The sequence below is a fragment of the Ceratotherium simum genome, chromosome 5 (genome assembly GCF_057802395.1).
Source record: "Ceratotherium simum simum isolate JZ-2026a chromosome 5, ASM5780239v1, whole genome shotgun sequence".
NCBI classification, from domain to species: Eukaryota; Metazoa; Chordata; class Mammalia; order Perissodactyla; family Rhinocerotidae; genus Ceratotherium; species Ceratotherium simum.
Window position 1 is genome coordinate 87,289,536 of NC_141904.1, and position 19,776 is coordinate 87,309,311.

At 43.1% G+C, this 19,776-nt stretch overlaps 1 protein-coding gene across 1 annotated transcript; it reads right to left on the bottom strand.

Annotated features, from left to right (window-relative positions):
- Positions 1–98: 98 nt before the first annotated feature.
- On the bottom strand, positions 99–17,555 carry MRPS25 (mitochondrial ribosomal protein S25). The gene is made up of 4 exons (XM_004442429.3): positions 17,322–17,555; positions 7,456–7,562; positions 1,264–1,351; positions 99–503 (listed from the first exon to the last, which is right to left on the bottom strand). The coding sequence occupies exons 1-4, from the start codon at positions 17,453–17,455 to the stop codon at positions 311–313; spliced, it is 522 nt and encodes a 173-aa protein (XP_004442486.1). The 5' UTR covers positions 17,456–17,555; the 3' UTR covers positions 99–310.
- Between the last annotated feature and the right edge of the window lie 2,221 nt (positions 17,556–19,776).

Consider the following 19,776-nt stretch of genomic DNA (forward strand, 5'->3'; position numbering starts at 1 on the left):
TCAACAGGCTGTGGCCTTACTCCTTCCCCCTCCCAAAGCCCTCTCCTCATGCAGGCCTTCCTCCTTGTGCCTATCAGACCGCATACACACCACACTGCTGGAGACTGAGAAGCATTTTATTGACCTGCTGGAGGAAGGATATTCATTCAGCAGCTCAACTGCAGATACTCCTTCCCCTCCCCCCACATGCTTTCACACAGGTGTGTGAAGGGGACCTTTTTATTGCAAAGAGATTTTCAGAGTCTCTCTAGGGACAAGACCAGGGCTTCCCTGTGGCCAAGGTAGCCCCAGCCTATAGTGGCCTGAGGCCTCAGTCCTGGGCACCGGTGTTGAGAGCTGCTTTGTACTTTCCCGTCATCTCCTTGGGTAAGGGCACCAGGCCCGGGCAGGGCACCTGCCCTTCCACCTCACAAATGCACTCCCGCAGGCAGTACTTCCGGGGGCCAAAGTGGGCTGGGTGAGAAAGCTGCTTTTTCTCCTGCTCCTCTTTCTTGAGGGTTTCTCTGCCAAAAAGCACAGACAGCAACAAGGCGTAGGCAACATTGCTCTGAGCCCCCAGCAAACGCAGGACTTCTCAGCCTACTGAACCCCACCATCAGCCAGGAGACCTGGATCTCCTATGCCTCCTAACCTGCTCCTCACTCCCAGAGCCTATCCCTCCCTCCCCACAGGCCTCCCAGAGGGACAGCAGGAAGGCCTTCTGCAATGTGAGCAGCATCAGGCTCTGGGGGAGAAGGTCACTTGAGAAGCACAGTTGCTACAGGCCCAAACAGGGTGGGCAGCCTTACGACAGCCAAGGGGCAGACAATCAGCACAAAGGGGCCTGAAAATGCATCAGTGTGCTTTCTCAAGACAGACTTTCTTGGCTTCCCTCCCTTTCCTCCTTTCATCCATGGAAGGAAAAAGGACATGTCAGCAGGTCCCGGGGTTAGACACCCAGCAGCTCCAAGCTAAAATTCCCAAGGAGAGAAGTGGTCACAGCCACCCAGGGCTGCATTTCAGCAGCATCTCAGCTTCCCATCGACCCCAGGAGACAGACAGGATCTTTATCCCCACTTCACAGCAAGGGAAGCACAGCTCACAGAGGCTCAGTGACTTACGGTCACATATCTGGTGGCAGCAAAGCCAGACGAAATGGACTCTATAGCCCACGCTCTCTGGATGGTGTCTGTGGCTCGACACCCCTCCCAGCGCAACCCTTTCTTCTCTCAAATTCTCTGGGCGAAGACGTTTGCTCCCCTCCAAGTCAACCCAGCAACTCACTCATTCTTCCCCAAGATTTTTTTGATGTGCTCCATGATCTCCTTATTGCTCTTGGTCTCCACATCCACGAGGACCTGCTCCCCAGAATCTGGAAACAAGAAGCAAAGGGGAGAAGAAAACCTGAGAACTCGGCAGCGTGCTCCTCAGCCTCAAATGGTGGTGATTTGGGATTTGATTTCAGTAGAGAAACATTTTAACGATTAAATAAATACGCTTGTTTACATAACGCATAATGCTACCCTTCCTTTTTTTCATATTTCTTTAGACATGAGCAGAAATAAATTTTAAGTGTGTACAAAAGCATACTATTTTAATGGAAAAAAATTCCATGTTCACGGATAGAAAGATTCAATATCGTTAAAATGGCAGTTCTCGCCAAACTGGTCTATAGATTAATGCAATCTCTATCAAAATGCTAGCAGGTGTTTTTGTAGAAACGCACAAGTTGAGCCTAAAACTCATGCAGAGGACCCAAAACAGCCAAAACAATTTTGAAAAACAAGAAAACGGGAGGATGTTCACTTTCTAATTTGCAATTTACTATAAGCTAATCAAGCTTATATATAGCTAATTACTCTAAGTAATCAAGACAGTGTGGTACCAGCATAAGAACCGACTACAGAGTAATGGAACAGAAGGGAGTCCAGAAATAAACTCATATTTATGGTCAATTGATTTTCAGCAAAGATGCCAAGATGATTCAATGAGGAAAAATAGTTTCTGCAAAAAATAGTGCTGGGACAACTGGATATCCATGTACAAATAAATAAATTTAGACCTTTACCACGCCAGCCCCGTGGCTTAGCGGTTAAGTGCACACGCTCCACTACTGGCGGCCCGGGTTCGGATCCCGGGCGCACACCAACGCACCGCTTCTCCCGCCGTGCTGAGGCCACGTCCCACATACAGCAACTAGAAGGATGCACAACTATGACATACAACTATCTACTGGGGCTTTGGGGAAAAAAAGGAGGAGGACTGGCAATAGATGTTAGCTCAGAGCCGGTCTTCCTCAGCAAAAAGACAAGGATTAGCACAGATGTTAGCTCAGGACTGATCCTCCTCACAAAAAAGAAAAAAAAAAAAAAAATTTAGACCTTTACCTCACAACATTAAAAAAAAAAGGAAGGGGAAAAATAAAGCTCACAATGGATCAGAGACCTAAATCTAAGAGCTAAAACTTTTATAAAACTTTTAGAAGAGAACACAGAAAATCTTCATATCCTGACCTAGGCAAAGATTTTAAGATATGACATCAAAAACATGATCCATAAAAGAAAAATTTGATAAATTCAAATTCATCAAAATTCAAGACTTTTGTGCTTCAAAAGACACCAAATGTCATAGACTGGAAGAAAATATTCATAATGCATATATCTGATAAAGGACTTGTACCCTGACTATATAAAGAGCTCTCACAATTCAATAAGACAAACAATGCAATGAAAAAATGCACAAAATATTTGAATAAACATTTAACAACCAAAGAAAGGCTAATAATAAGCACATGAAAAGATATTTAACATCACTAGTCATTAAGAAAATGCAAATTAAAACCACAATGAGATATTAGAGTGGCTAAAATTTTCTTAAATGGACAATACCAAGTGCTAGTGAGGATGCAGAGTAACTGGAACTTTCCTATATTACTGATAAAACGCAAAATATTACAGCCGCTTTAGGGGCCGGCCCCGTGGTGTAGCGGTTAAGTGCACGCGCTCAGCTGCTGGCGGCCTGGGTTCGGATCCCGGGTGCACACCGACACACTGCTTGTCAGGCCATGCTGTGGCGGCATCCCATATAAAGTGGAGGAGGATGGGCATGGATGTTAGCCCAGGGCTGATCTTCCTCACATACACACAAACACACTAAATAAATAAATAAATTTACAGCCACTTTAGCCAGTGAATTAAGACACTTTATGAAAAGGAAAGAAATAACAAGATTGGAAAGGAAGAAATAGAACTGTTTTTATTTGCAGATGGAATGACTGTGTAAGTGAATTTAGCAAGGTTGCAAGATACAAGGCCTATATGCAAAAATCAGCTGTACTTCTATAAAGTTGTCCAAACAACTGGAAAATGAAATTTTTTAAAATACCATTTACAACAGTCACAAAACATACTCAATATTGTTAAAATGCCCATTCTCCTCAAAATGATCTATCATATAATTCCAATCAAAATCCCAGCATGCTTTTTTCTAGAAACTGGCAAGCAGATTTTAAAGTTAATATGGAAATGCAGAGAACCTACAATAGCCAAAGTAATTTTGGGGGAAAAAAAAAAAAAGGAACAAAGTTGGATTTACACTACTTGATCTTAAGACTTAAGCTACAAAAACCAAGACAGTGTGGTATTAGCATAAGGACACATATAGAGATCAGTCAAAGAGGTAAAGAGTTCAGAAATATATGGTCAAGTGATTTTTTTTGTCTGTGGTAAAATACACATAACATAAAATTTACCATTTTAACTTTTTATTTATTTTTTGGACTGAGGTAGATTCACCCTGAGCTAACATTTGTGGCCAGTCTTCCTCTATTTTGTATGTGGGCTGCTGCCACAGCATGGCTGATGAGTGGTGTAGGTTTGCACCCAGGAACTGAACCTGGGCCACTGAGACGGAATACACCAAACTTAACCATTATGCCACTGGGCTGGCCCCCATTTTAACTATTTTAAGGTGTACAATTTGGTGGGGTTTAGTACACTCACAATGTTATGCAACTGTCACCACTATGTAGTTCCAGAATTTTGTCATCACCCCAAAGAGAAACCCCGTACTCATTAAGCAGTCACTTTCTATTCCCCACACTACCCCATCCCCAGCCTCTGACAACCACTTTCTGTCTCTAAAGGGACTTGCCTGTTCTGGACATTGCATATAAATGGAATTATACAATATGTGGCCTTTTGAATCTGCCTTCTATCACTAACACAATGTTTTCAAGGTTCATCCATGTTGTAGCATGTGTAAATACTGCATATCTTTTCATGGCTAATAGTCCACTGATTGGATACACTGAATTTTGTTTATCCATTCATGGCCAATTGATTTTTGACAAAGATGCCATGGAAATTTAATAAGGGAAAGAATAGTCTTTCAACAAATGGTGTGGTAACAACTGAATATCCCAAATCTAAAAAAACAAAAAAACGAAACTCGATCCCTATCCTCACTTAATACATAAATAATTCAAACTAGATCATAGACCTGAATGTAAACTCTAAAACTATAAAACTTCTAAAGGAAACATAGGAGAAAATCTTTGCAACCTTGAGGTAGACAGAGATTTCTTGGACAGGACACAAAAAGCATTAAACAAAAGAAAACAACTGATAAGCTGGAGTTCATCAAAATTAAAACCTCTGCTCTTCAAAAGACACCATTAAGAAAATGAAAAGCAAGCCACAGATTGAGAGAAAATACTCACAATACATATATCTGACAATGGAATTGAATCCAGAATATATACAGAACTCAGTAAGAAAACTCATTTTTTTTTTTAACGGACAAAAGATTCAACTAGACTCTTCACAAAAAAAATATATGCATGGCCAATAAGCACATGAAAAGACACTCACGGGGAAATGCAAATTAAAACTACAATAAGATATACACCCATTGGAAGGGCTAAAATTTACAAGACTTAATGTGGTGAGCAGAATAGATGTCCCCGTCCTAATCCCTCAGCACCTGTGACTATGTCACCTTATATGGCAAAAGGGGCTCTGCAGATGTGATTAAAGGACCTGGAGACAAGGAGCCAAGGATTCTCCTGGATAATCTAGTGGGCCCAATTTAATCACACAGTCCTTAAAATCAGAGAACCTATCAGGGCTGTGGTCAGAGGGACATGTGACTGCGGACAAATGGCCAGATATGCAATGGTGCTGTCTGAAGGTGGAGGAAGGGGCCACAAGACAACAGGAGCAGCCTCTAGGAGCTGGAAAAGGCACGGAAATGGATTCACCCACTGAGCCTCCAGAAAGGAAGGCTCTGCTGACACCTTGATTTTAGCCATGTTGGACTTCTAACATACAGAACTGTAAAATAAGAAATTTGTGTTGCTTTAAGCCACCAAGTTTGTGGTGATTTGTTACGGTAGCCACAGGAAACTAATACAGATAACAACACCAGTTTGGGTGAGGACGTAGAGCCATCAGGACTCTCCCCCCAACACTGACTGGAGGGTGAAACGGCACAAGCATTTTGGAAACCTGTTTGGCAGTTTTTAAGAACATGACATACCTATTCTATGACCCAGCAATCCCATCCTGCGGCCTACGCCCAGGAGAACTGAGTGCCTGTGTCCACAAAGAAGATTTGTGCAAGAAGGTACTGATGTGCACCTTATCTTAGTATCCAAAACTAGAAACAACCCTCAGCAGCCACGGAGGCCCACCACTCAAAGCTCCCCTCCAGCAAGGCCCTGCTGTGAGGAGGGGAGCAGCCAGCCAACAGCTGTCGTGTCTTTGGGATCCACCGCAGCACCAGAGCCAAGCTCAGGCTCTCCCTGGCCTAGGTCAAGACATGGCCATTTCTGCCCAACACAGCACAGCACTTTCCGCTGGGCTGCCCAGACTCTCTTGGAGCTGCATCACCATCTGAGGCACCACCTGTCCATGCCTCCTTCCCTCTCCCTCTCCTCTCCTTTCAGAGATGTCAGATCTGCTTTGTCATCTAAAGACTCCCTGCCTATCCCTCCTCCCTCTCCCCTTTACCTCCAAGAAATCTCATACTTCTAACGCTGTCTTGGCACCTAACAAAAACCCAAATGTTCATCAACAGGTGGATGGATTAATACACTGTGGAATATTCCTGTAATGGAATACTACTCAGCAATAAAAGTGCATAAACTACTGATACGCATAACATGGATGAGTCTCAAAAACATGATGAGTAAAAGCCAGATACAAAAGAATATATACTGTGAGATTCTATTTACATGAAGTTCTGAAACAAACAAAACTAACCTATGGTGAAATAAATCCTAACAGTGGTTGCCTCTGGTGGAAGCAGGAATTAGCTGGAAAGCAGCTCTAGGGAACTTTCTGGAGTACTAGAAATGTCCTATATCTTTACTGGGAAAGGACAAGTATGTAACAGTTGTCAGAACTCAATCAATGCACATTAGACCTTTGCATTTATTATGGGTAAATTATACCTCAATAAAGTTAATTTTTTTAAATGCAAACATAAAATAGATACACAAAATTGCCACACACCACCATCCTCTTCACCCCCTAACACCTTGCTCTCTTTTCCCTTTTTTTCATTGTACTTATCTTCTAAGGTACTATCCTATTAAATTTCTTGTTCATTCTGTCTCCTCTCTACAAGGGCAGAGATCTTTGTGGGTATGGCTCCCTGACACCCCCAGCACCTAGAACAGCGCCAGCTCCTAGCAGACACTCCGTACAGATCTGCTGATTGAATGAAAGAACAGCGTCATTTTGTTTCCTGAAGCATTCCCCTATCTACACTTCATTTGATTCTCATAACCACGTAAGGCAGATATTTTGCCTTCACTTGAGAAAGACAGCAATGGGAACATTACTTGCTCAGGGTCAGAATGACTGAGTAGAGTCAGTCATTAGTCATTAGCCAAAACATCTAGTCTTCCGACTTCCGAGCACTGAGCCCATTTAACTGAATAAACATGCACTTCAGCACCTCGAGGGAACAGGAAAGCATTGTGATCATGTCAGTGAACACAGTCCAGAGAGGACACACAGACACATACACTGTTCAAGAGAACGTGGCCAGCGCTAAGAGAGAGGGGCTTCGGGAGACGGCGGGGGGGCACTCTAAGGGAGCAGGGAAGGCTTCCTGGGAGAGTGGTGCCCAAGCTGAGTCTTGAAGGATTTAAAAAAAATTAAACAAGAAAAGTGGAAAGGGGATTTCCAGCAGAGGAAGCAGCATGAGCAAGGGCATCAAAGCACGGTGTGGCAAGGGAATCTGGAACAACTAGCCCATGCAGTGTGAGGCACGCAGGAGACGTGGGGGCAACAGGAGACGAGGCCGGGGGAAAAGGAGCCCAGATCTCAGCGGCCACTAGGCGCCACAGTCATGGGAGTGATGGCAGTTTCCAAGAGCTTGAATCTGAGATCACCCTGATGGCTGTGGGAGGAGGAACGGATGGGGGCAAGCCAGTCCCGGCCCACAGCAGAGAGGCCCCGCACTCACCTAGATAGAATCGCAGAAAGGGTGAGGGTGTCATGTTCCTGAACATCATGATCTGCAGCCAAGGGTTTTTGTACTGAATCTGGGGTATGTTGAAAAACACAAATTTCCTGCAAAAGGGAAGAAATTAAACCTGTGAACTAGAGTTTTTAACCTAAAATTTTGTGCACCTGTGTATTTTTCTATGGAGAAAGTCCAGAACTTTCATCAGATTCTCAGGGGACCCTGCTCCCAAAAAGGCTGAGAAAAGCAGCTCTCAGGAATCTGTTAGTGTCTTCTCCCAACAGAGCATCTTTGGGCTCCTGGTTTGTCATTTGAGGGAAAAGAAATCTGTATCCCTACCTCACATTGCACACTAACCTAGAACTCACCACAGCAGAAGCATAAATGTAAAAATGAAACTATGAAACGTCCGAGATCTTGATTTGTGTGGTGGTTACATGGGTGTATTCATTTGTAGAAGTTCATTGAGCTGTATACTTACAGGTATACACTTTATGTAGATTATACCACAATTTAAAAATAAATGAAATCATGAAAACAAACATGGGAAATATTTTTACAATCTAGGAGTGGGAAAACGTTTAAACTTAGAAGGTTTAAAATACAGATAAATATAGGGCCCGTCTGGTGGCATAGTGGTTAAGTTCATGCACTCCATTTTGGTGGCCCAGGGTTCGCAGGTTTGGATCCTGGGCGCAGACCTACACACTGCTTATCAAGCCATGCTGTGGCAGGCATCCCACATATAAAGTAGAGGAAGATGGGCACGAATGTTAGCCCAGGGCCAATCTTCCTCAGCAAAAAAAGGAGGATTGGCAATAGATGTTAGCTCAGGGCTAATCTTCCTCACCAAAAAAACAAAAAAACAAAAAAAAAATAGATAAATATGACTACATTAAAACACTTGCATGGCAAAATTTACCCAAAACAAAATCAACATTTGCCAAACCAAAAGGAAGATGTTCGCAAAACATAAAACAAAAGGCTAATTCCCCATATAGTTTTACACATCAATAAGATGTACATTCAACAACAAAAAGCAAAGGCCACCAACAGGCAGAAATCCAAATGGCCTATCATCACAGGGAGAGATTCTCAATAACTTCCCAACAAAGTCGTATAAATTAAAATGATTCTTTTTCACTTCTTAGATTGCTAAAGATTTTTTTTAAAGTTATTTATAAAAAGTTCACCCCCCCATGAAAAAAGACAGTACCATCAGTCACTCCAGAAGCCGTTCCTATGCCCATCTCAAATACAAATCCTCCCCCCACCACAAAGAATAACCACTGTCCTGACTTCTTTTTAACTTTTTTTTGAGATATAATTGACATATAACATATTAGTTTCAAGTGTACAGTATGACGATTCAATATTTGTATATATTGCAAAATGATCACCACAATAAGTCTCATTAACATCCATCACCTCACATAGTTACAAGTCTTTTCTTGTGTGGAGAACTTTTTTTTTTTTTTTGTGAGGAGGACTAGCCCTGAGCTAACATCCGATGCCAATCCTCATCTTTCTTGCTGAGGAAGACTGGCCCTGGGCTAACATCCGTGCCCATCTTCCTTGACTTTATATGGGACGCCGCCACAGCATGGCCTGACAAGCGGTGCATCAGTGAGCGCCCGGGATCTGAACCCGGGCTGCCAGCAGCAGAGCGTGCGCACTTAACCGCCATGCCACCGGGCCGGCCCCCCGTGAAGAACTTTCAAGATCTACTCTCTTAGTAACTTTCAAATCTACAACAAAGTATTACTAACTGTAGTCCCCATGCTGTACTGTCCTGACTTTTATATGCATTGTTACCTTCTTTTATTTGCAGTTTTATTCTCTAACTATGCATCCCTGAACACTACAGTTTGGTTGGGGTTTTTTGTAGAACATCTTTTAGGTCTCTAAATCTGTAGGTTTCCCCATCAGCTCTTTTTACCCCTTGCAATTTACTTGTTGAAGAAACTGGACCACCTGTCCTATTGAGTTTCCCAGAGTCAGGATTTTGCTGACTGCGACCTTATAACGTAGTTTATTTATCATTATCCCCCGCCCTCTGTACTTCCTGCAAATTGATAGTTGAACTAGAGGCTTTATCAGATTCAGATTTGATTTTGGGGAGGAAGACTCCTTTGTAGGTGCTGTTGTCTTCTTCATCAAGAAGCACATAGCATCCAGTGGCTCTTTTTATGTTGCTAGCAGCCATTGAGGCTCAACTCATCAGGGGTTGCAAAATGATATTTCAATTCTACCATCCCTTCTTCATTTATTGTTGAAATGCTTCTACAAAGAGAAACTTCCCCTCATCAGTTATTTGGCTACCCAGTGGTATATTCATGGGAAACATAAGATAAATCCTTGAGTCTGTCTGTTTACTTATTAGTTTTCAAAATAAAGAGCTGGTTCCCACGCATCCTCCCAAGATGAGCAAAAAAAAAAAAAATAAAACTGGGAAAGGGAAGGAGGCTGTGTGCTAGCTCCATTTCTGGCAGAACACTGGATCTTGAAATAGTGTTGCTAAAACCAAAGGAAAGATATTAATCTGAGGAGCAGGGTCTGACACAACTGTTCTTACTGGAAGTGCTGTACTCCATACTCCCCAATCACCTTGGCTCCTAACCCTTATCAGGACTCCCAGAATTCCATGAGCCCTCAAGATGTTTCCAATACATTATATTATGTTTGAGTTAGCAACAAAGAGTTCATGCTACTTCCCTTCGGTACACTTCATCTGATGCATCATCCAGAATGCACAGTAGGGAGAACTCTTACCAGAAGCAGATAAATTAGGGAAGGGAGCTATGTACATTACCAGAAACACCAGTGACTGGAAAAATCACTGCCTCATAATGCAACCAATTCTATGTTTGAATTTATCTAAATTTAAAAAATCTCTTTCCAATGTTATACTGAATCTTCTTCTCTGTCACATCTTAATCAATAAGAGATGATAAAACTGAAATAGGTCATTTGTGACTTATGAAAATAGATTTCACTGAACTTCTGAGATAGAAACCAAATTGCAAAGAGTTGGAGTGAGCGAGCAGTGTGGATCTGAGAGAAGTGAAGGTAGTTGGTGAAGTAGCAGAGAAATGACATGCTAGTCTGAGGTAGCGACCAATCTCATAGAATGTTTTAAAAGGCAACGGAAGCCAGTATATTTTTAGGTGAAGTAGGAGTTGATAGGGATAGGCTGAGGAGCAACAGCGGGGAAGAAAAGGATAAATGAGGAGTACAGATGGAGAAGAAAGCGCTGACATGCAGAAGGGACCTTGTTCAGGGGGGAAGACATGACAGATAAGATACAAGATAATCAAAGAGATCTGAGAAAACCATGTGAAATGTATTTGATTTAGTCAGGTGTTTCATAAATTCATGGGCTGTAGGTGATCCTGGAGACATTTAAAACAACCTCCTGATAAATGTATGCATTTCTTCCTCAAAGAAAGGAAAAGGAGTCAGATAATTTCTTCTTGAAACTTCTAGAGATAGGAAAATACTATCTCATGAGACATTACAGCTGTTTCTGAAGAGCTCAAAACTGTAAATGACTGTAGTCAATTGAGAAAAAAATCTCTTCTTATACCTTCCGTCTACCTATCCAAGTTTTATCCTCTAAGATAATAAAAATTCCAATCTCTTTTTCAAACATCCACTCCAAATACTTACTTGAGGATAATTATAATTTTTACTTTAATAGAGGAACTCATCCAAACATATCTTCTAAAATAAAGCCTTCCATATCACAATCTGTTATTGGAGACACATAATCTGTTCGTGTCATCTATTCTTTCCCATCTGATTGGAATAGCTTTAGTCTATCTCTCCCCTCCCCCTCTCCTCCTGCCCATCTGTTCCTCCCTCCCTCCTTTCCCCTCTGTCTCTTGCAATCTTTCTCCCCCTCTTGCCCTCTCCTTGTGTCTATATCTTTTCCAAGCTCCTCATTTCTTCACTTGACTCTTCATTTCTCTCTTCTTCATTCACGTGTACTCTGCCATGCTTATATTCTTAGGTGTACACGGATATCAATAACTGGCACATTTTTTGTCAGACATGTTGCTTTTGAACAATGTACATTACACGCCCATATTTTAGATCTCAGGACTTAGTGTCCTATATGATTGTGTTTTTCTACTTAGATTTGAATCTCAAGTTCATGGTGTCTCTGACCCATATGTTGTGCCATCCAAAGTCATGACCATGATTCCTGATACACTTTACAATACTTTCTACCAGGAACTGCTGAGACTTCCTTCTACTGATTTTCTTGATCCCTTGACAGACAAGATTCCTGCATTCTACCAATATGACAGATATATCAGACCCTTTTTCTCCTCCTCCTTTTAAGCCTAAATTCCTTGTCATGAAATCAATAAAACTCAAGTAAAATATATCTTTTTAAAAATCTTCACAAGAGTCGGCCCCGTGGCTTAGCGGTTAAGTGCGCGCGCTCCACTGCTGGCGGCCTGGGTTCGGATCCCGGGCGCGCACCGACGCACTGCTTCTCCGGCCATGCTGAGGCCGCGTCCCACATACAGCAACTAGAAGGATGTGCAACTATGACGTACAACAATCTACTGGGGCTTTGGAGGGAAAAAAATAAATAAATAAAATCTTTAAAAAAAAAAAAAAATCTTCACAAGAGTCATCTGGCCCTAGAGCAGAATCCATGTATTCTACACAAAACTATGTACGAGAAAGCCAAATCCTGATGCTCACTTTGTATTTAAAACTTTATCAAATCTTAACTTCACATGAAAACAAGAAATTAAAGCCCAACATTTATCCTCACAACTTTCTGGTCCTTATCAGGATTTCATAATCATATTTGATATTTTCTTTTTTATAACTTATTTTCTTGACCATAAAATTTGTTACTACATTGACTCATCCTACAAATTTGTATTGAGCATTTATCATATTCAAGTTACTATGCTAAACTGTATATATATGAAAAGACAAATTAGACATTATCATTATTCAAATGGAGTGCTCAATTTACTATACTGGATATGTAAGTCAATGATTACATTAGAAAATATTAAACTATGTATTTTTCAAAAATTGCAATTACTTTTAGTACACAGGATAAAGAAATTACTGATTTTTGTCTGAAGGCAGATGTCAGAAACAGCCTCAAGAAGATACATCATTTTAGTTGCGATCCCAGGAAGGGGAAGAATTTAGATTTTTGTAATATTAAAGATCTGCCATCTGGGAAGAAACCACATCTTTGAATTGGACAGGTCATGTTGATACACATCTACCTTCCATATCTTCAACAATGATTCTCCAACCATCACAAAAGACAGTATTTCACATCCTACACACATAAGCAAAGTGCCCTCACAATTCTTAACAACAATTCTGTTGTTCCTCCTTGGCCTGTACGGATCTGTTTCCTGAGACAGTTCAAATTTACCCTAAATGAAAAAATACTGAGGTTGGTCTAACACAAATATGGTAAAGCTTAGGCTTTGCTGTCAAATACCTGGTGTTAAATGCTGCATCACTACTAACTCGCTGACTAGCTGAGTGTCCTCTAACAGTTACACCATCTGAGTCTAATTTCCCATCTGTAACATAACAGTACCTACTTCATGTCTCCAGCAAGAACCATCTGGCACACCCTACAAAGACGTTGGAAGAAATGTTTTGAATGCCTTGCCTCCTTCTGTTCCAAGTTAAATTTAGGGTTTTCATGATCTAAAACACTACCTATTTTAATTATTTTCTGTTTACTCACTAAACTATCAGTTTGATGAGGGCAGAAAAGATAAACAATTTAAAGATAAAAAAAGTTATAGAAGGAAACATTTCCTTAAGAATATAAATTGATTTAACCTCGTTGTAGGTCAATTTGGAACTAGTGAAATTTTAAAAGCATAGATCTTGACTCAGTGATTTCACTTCTGCTTTTAGATATTTTCACGTTTGAATGCAAAGATGTGCAAGGTTTACTGCAGCATTATTTGTTACAGCAAAGGACAGCAACAACTTAAATGCCCCTCCATAGAGGACTGATTAAATAAATTACTACACAACTGTATGTCTGGATCCCTCTCCACCTGCTCACCATCTAGAATGGCTAACCTACAGGGACTAAGAGCTTCCTTGAGCCCTGGCTTCGTGTTGGGCTGGGCCAATAGGAAGCACAGGCAAAAGACTAGAAGTAAGGAGGCAGTCAAGGTATTTATGCCCCTGGCTGAATCCCAGCCCTGTGGGCTCCTGTCAGGTTCCAACAATCATTCTCCCTCACTTCTGCAAGCCTAGACCTGGGGTCTTGCACTGTTCCTTGTGGTTTCTTTTCCTCATCCTTGCCCACACCTTTGTAAACAGTTCCTTAATTAAAGGCTCCTCAAATGATCCAAATTTAAAGGCACCCTCTGCTTCCTGCTGCCACCCTGTCGCATATACCAGATGACAGAAAGGTGCAAGTAGTACATGGGTCTGAAACACTTCCCCAACAACCCAGGGGACGTTACTACTCTGTGCCTCAATGTTTACGGCAAGATGATTACGATGCAGGGCCACCACTCCAGATGGGAGCTTGTAGTCTATTTACAAGAAGATGAAATTGACAAATCAACAGAAAGCCTATGTGACCATTTACTTGGGGAGACTTCCATAATTGAGGATGAAACAAAACAAAAGCAGTTGAACTCTATCTGCAGCTGAAACAAAAGAAAAGCAATGACAATTATTAACTCCAGACAAAACGAAAAGCTTTGCAAAAACAAAAAGGAAAAATAATCACAGTACTGTGCTGGCCCCATGGCTTAGCGGTTAAGTGCGCGCTCCGCTACTGGCGGCCCGGGTTCGGATCCCGGGTGCGCACCGATGCACCGCTTCTCCGGCCATGCTGAGGCCGCGTCCCACATACAGCAACTAGAAGGATGTGCAGCTATGACATACAACTATCTACTGGGGCTTTGGGCAAAAAAAAAAAAGGAGGAGGATTGGCAATAGATGTTAGCTCAGAGCTGGTCTTCCTCAGCAAAAAGGACGAGGATTGGCAATGGATGTTAGCTCAGGGCTGATCTTCCTCACAAAAAAAATTTAAAAAAAATAATTATAATCACAGTACTTTATTTGGCTCAACTGTGTATAGTGTTTACAAAGTCATATTTATTTAAACATTGAATATTGTTCTATCCAAAATTCTGAAATGACTGTATTGGGAAAATGGGGGAGTGGGGGGTGGAGTACTATGCACATGTTGGGAGTAGGGAATGGCCATGGAGGATAAAAAGCCAAATGCTCATTTTCCATAGTGGCAAGTCAACAGGTAACACCTAAAGCTAAAAAAGTAAGAAGTAGCTCTTTAAGTATGGTATTTAACTATATGGAGGTAAAACTAATTAAACAGTTAGAGTTGAAAGTTGTTGCCTCTGGGGGAGGAAGTGGAGGTAGGGTACTACTAGAAGCCTCACAGACCACAATAGCACACAGGGCTGGAAGCTCAAGGGCTGAATTTACCTTCCTGGGCTTAGGACACCTGCTCAATTCCCACCCCACAGCAAAGTATCCCAACATCACAGACCTTCATACAAATAAACCAGGCCATATCCATGTAGGAATTTCCCACACCTAAAACTACTAGGACAAAAATTCAAAAGGGATTTTTAAATGGTTCTTGCTGAAGCATGGGAGGAAAGTTAATAACAGTAGGGAAACTTTAGTTGAGCACCTGCTGTATGTGAAAGACACTTAGCTAGGCACTCGAATCCTCACAGTGACCCTGGAAGGTAGGGTTTTATAATTAAGGAAACTGAGGTCAGAAAAGTTAAGTAAACTGCCCTAGGTCACACAACTAGTAAGTGAAAGAACTGGGGCTGTGATTAGTGTCTAGACTTCTTCCATAGGGTTCTGTCACTATCTAATTATCAAATTCACCTAGATCCGGAGGCTCAGGGCTGGACATATAGGAAGAATTCAATAAATGCTAGCAGCTGTTACCTCTCTCGTTGCATCTTAAAGGCAAGAGCACCTGGCAGAGGTAAACAGGGACTTAGCCCTCAGATACTGATAAGGCAGGTCCTCACACACTCAGCAGATACCCCAAGACTATGGCTAGCCCGGGGCTGTAGTACTGGCCACTGGCACTTGGAGGAAGGTCCGGGGGCGGGGGGAGGGGGGCAGGTGAAATGCTGAGGGCACATGAACAAGCAAAGGCCTGTGGGACTAGAAAAAGCAAGTCAGGCAGGCCCAAACCCAAGGGTACGAAATCACAAAGGGCATAGGTGGGACAGGCAAGGCCTTATCACTAGAAACAATGAAACACAGAATAGCTGTTTGGAATCCTATTTACCTAGAGGGTGTTGAAACACTTGAGCATGCAAGTACAGCGCCTACAGGCCTATTCTGATTGGCTGATGATTTAAAAAGATTTACAGAGATTTACATAAAAATCTGAATTTCTGGCTTCTTGAGAAATCAGAAGTGCTCCATAGAGCCCACATGGAGCTAAGATGGAACTGGGCAGGAAGGGCTCCTTGATACAGGGCACGTTTTCCAGTTCACCACAGGTCCATCCAGCTTGCCTCCCTCCTTTCCGGTACCTGCCTGGCCTCTGCCCTGTGACTCCTGGTGTGGATGGATGGATGCACAACGGGTTACAAAGGAGTACCTGGGTGCCCATTACACCCCTAACACCAAGTCTTCCAGGAAGCCCTCATCCCAGCTGACCCCATGCAAGCAGGTCCAAGTTCTTGGGTTCACCAGTGGAGAGCAAATGGTGAGGAGGTAGCTTCTGGCTGTCCTGAACAGCTGTGCAGTCAAGGCCCCTCACCAGGGAGGACTACCCTCCACAGGGAGTTGCTCTCCCTAGACTGTTTTGATCCATCCCACACACCCAACCCTGAAGTTTCTGAAAGACAGGACTTTTTTCTTAGCCACTGCTGAATTTCCAGCATACAGCATGTGGCCGAGCATGCAGTAGGCACTCAGTAATTTATACTTAACACCAGACAAGTCCAAAGCACTGCTGTTGCCTTAAGGTTCAATTCAAACCTTTCACTTACAAGCTTCCATTCAATGCGTCTCTTAACTCTGCCCCAGGCTGAAAAACATTATGGAGGTTGGGGAGTGGAGGTGGTGGAGAGGAGCCTGCCGCTACAGCTGACAGAATCACTTAATCATAATGGGGAGGAATCCCGCAAAAGAAGCACTTTCAGAGCTACCACTCACTAGCTGGCTGTGGCACCTTGGAGAAGCAAGTTACTTAACCCCTGTGCTGTTCCCTCATTCCCAGAGTGGGGATAACAACGGGGTTTCTGCAAAGATCAAATGAGATCACGCGCGAGAAGCGTTCAGAACCGTGCTGGACACATAAGAAGGGCTCAGTAAAGGCTAACACCTGCTACTCCTCTCACTGCATCCCCGTATGGGCCCTGAGGCATAGGTATCATGCCCGTTTGGAACAGTGAGGAGGAGCAACTCGCCCAACACCAGCAGGTGTAAGGGGGCCCCGAACCAGGTCTGTCGCCCCTGGGCCGGGCTCTAACCAGATCGCACCGCCCCTCCCACCGCTCGCCAGCCCGCGCAGGCGGTTAAGGAGGCTGCGGCACCCCGGTCGGCCTGGCCCGCCCGGGAGGGGGTGGGGGGCTTGTCCTCCGCGCCCCCACTTCAGTCACGACTGCAGCCGGCACGGCGTGGCTCTGCTGTCCTCTTCCCGCTGTAGGACCTGGAACAAGCTGCTCCTCAGTCTCATCTGTAAAATGGGGCAGTGGCACCAAGCTCAGGGGGGCAGCCTCACGACTAAGTGGGCGCCTAGCGCAGCTCCAGTCTCACCGTCACTAGCGCGTTACCACACAGGGCATGGTCTGCGAGGCCGGCGTGGGGGGCCTCGCAGAGCTCCGACTGACCTGGCACCCTCGCCCAGCTCTCCGTGTGTGTTGTAGTTCACCGTCATGACCTTCACTGAGTCCTTGAACACCACGTCCCCCTGGCCCAGGTACTGCAGGGTGCGGCGGATAGGGAAGCGGCCCTTCATGGGCATGGCGGCAGCGGGGGCGGGCAGGACCGCGGGCCAACCACCAAACAAAGACCAGAGCAGCCGCCGCCGCAGCCACCCCGTTCGGCGGAGCTAGCGCGGCTTCTCTCGGCCGTGGCTCTCCACTTCCCGCGCAGACTCACAGGAGACGCCTCCCGGTGGGCAGCGCACGCCGCGGGGCAGCCTGGGAGTTGTAGTCCTGACTGGCGGAGCTCGTTGCTTATGGGAGCGGGTATATACGCCTTCTTTTTGGAACATTCTCCTCTTGGAACGTTTAGGTTTTCACGCTCTGTGACTTCCACCTTCGCCACCAGGGAAAATATTTTCAAATAGACTCGAACTCAATCATTCTGACAACAAAATTACAGTAAGAATTAAATCAGTAGAGCTGAGTTTGGATACCAAGTCGGCTAACAACTTGCTATTCAACCTCAAATAAGTCAGTTTTTCTCTCTCAGCTTCTCCAGTTTCGAAATGAAGGGTTCAAACTGCGCAATTTTTAACATCAACTTAAAAAAAAAAACTGATTCGCAAATGGAAAAAGAAAAGTTTGGGATTTACCCCTTCCTGGTTCAGCCACTTAACAGCTCTGGACCTCACTTTTTTCATGAGCAAAACGTGGATGAGATGCATTTCTGAAGGACTCTTATTAATCTGAGAACGTTTTTATTTCTCCTCCACTTCTGAAGAATAATTTTGCCAGATACAGAACTCTAGATTGGTGGGGGATTTTCTTTCACCACTTTAAATTTTTCACTCCACTCTCTTTTTGCATGGTTTCTGACCAGTAGCCAGCTGTAATTCTTATACTTGTTTCTGTATAGGTAAGATACTTTTTTCTTCTGGCTTCTTCCAAGATTTTCTTATGCAGTTTGAATAAGATATATCTAGGTGCAGATTTTTGGTATTTATCCTGCTTGGTGTTTTCGGAGCTTCCTGGATCTGTGGTTTGGTGACTGTCGTTAATTTTGGAAAGTTCTTGGCCATTATTACTTCAAATATTTCTTCTTCATTCTCTTTTTTTCTCCTTCTGGTGAATATCCCAATTACATATATTTTACAGTTTTTGAAATTGTCCCATAGCTCTTGGATGTTTTTTTTTTTGCCCTTTGCACTTCAGTAGGCAAGTTTCTATCAACCTATCTCCAAGCTCATTGATTCTTTCCTCAGCTGTATCCAGTTTACTGACGAGCCCACCAAGGCATTCTTTGTTACAGTGTTTTTGATTTTTAGCATTTCTTTTTTGACTATTTCTTAGAGGTTCCTTATCTCTGCTTACATTACCCATCTGTTCTCAAATATTATTTAGTTTTACCATTAGACTCCTTAACATATTAATCAGTGTATTTAAATTTCCTGCCTGATAATTCCAACATTTGTGTCACATCTGAGTCTGGTTATATGCTTGCTTTGTCTCATCAGACTGTTTTTTTCCTTGCCTTTTAGCATGCTTATGATTTTTTTGTTGAAGGTCAGACAATATTCAGCTGTGTTGGATAATAGGAACTGAGGTAAAAAAGCCTCTAGTATGAGGATTTATGTTAATCTGGCTAGGAGTTGAGCTGTGTTACAAGTTTGCTGTAGCTGTAGGTGCCAGAGGCTTCAAATTCCTTTACTATCTTTGTTTTGTTCTCTTCTCCTGACTTTAAGCTTCCCTAGATACTACTTCTCAGAGAGTCTGTGTTTTGTAGCTCTCTCATCTGTAATCCACTATTATACTGGAGCCCTGTTAGTGGTGGTATGGTGTGGGAGAGAGGAAGCATTCTATAATCTTATGATGAAATTTCAGTATTGTAGTGGGCCTGTGTCCCTGGGCTGTGACTTTCACAAGTGTTTCTTAATCGCCTTCTGTGATATTGTCATATAATAAGAAATATATATTTGGTCTTTGTTCCCGGCTGTTGGCCAGAGCTCCTAAAACCCTTGTAATTTCCTTAATAAAATAGGAGCATCTTTTTTCATATCTTGTTTTTGTCCCCATTCCTGAAATAGCTCTGGATAAAGGTGAAAAGAGCATCCTTTATTATTCATAACAAGCCCCTTTCAACCACACCAGAGTTTATGTATGGGAATTAGGAGAGCTTTTGGAAAGCCCCTGGGGGGGGGGCGGGGGGGGAGGCTGGGGGGGTTGCCAGGGCAACCATGTGATTACAGGGTTGGAACTTTCAGCTCCACTCCCCCCAACCTCTGAGGAGGTGAGAGGGGTTGGAGGTTAATTACTAATAGCCAATGGTTTAATCAATCATGCCTACGTAATGAAGCCTCCATTAAAAAAACCCTACCTGAAGGGGTTGGGAGAGCTTCCGGGTTGGTGAGTACATCAAGGA

What these genes read in the sequence shown, in the direction of transcription:
- MRPS25 (XM_004442429.3), bottom strand. Translation starts at nt 17,455, where the DNA reads ATGCCCATGAAGGGCCGCTTCCCTATCCGCCGCACCCTGCAGTACCTG. An exon ending in CTTTCTGCGATTCTATCTAG is followed by an intron (nt 1,352 to 7,455) that starts GTGAGTGCGGGG and finishes TCTTGTTTCCAG; the next exon opens with ATTCTGGGGAGCAGGTCCTC. An exon ending in AAAATCTTGGGGAAGAATGA is followed by an intron (nt 504 to 1,263) that starts GTGAGTTGCTGG and finishes GCTTTTTGGCAG; the next exon opens with AGAAACCCTCAAGAAAGAGG.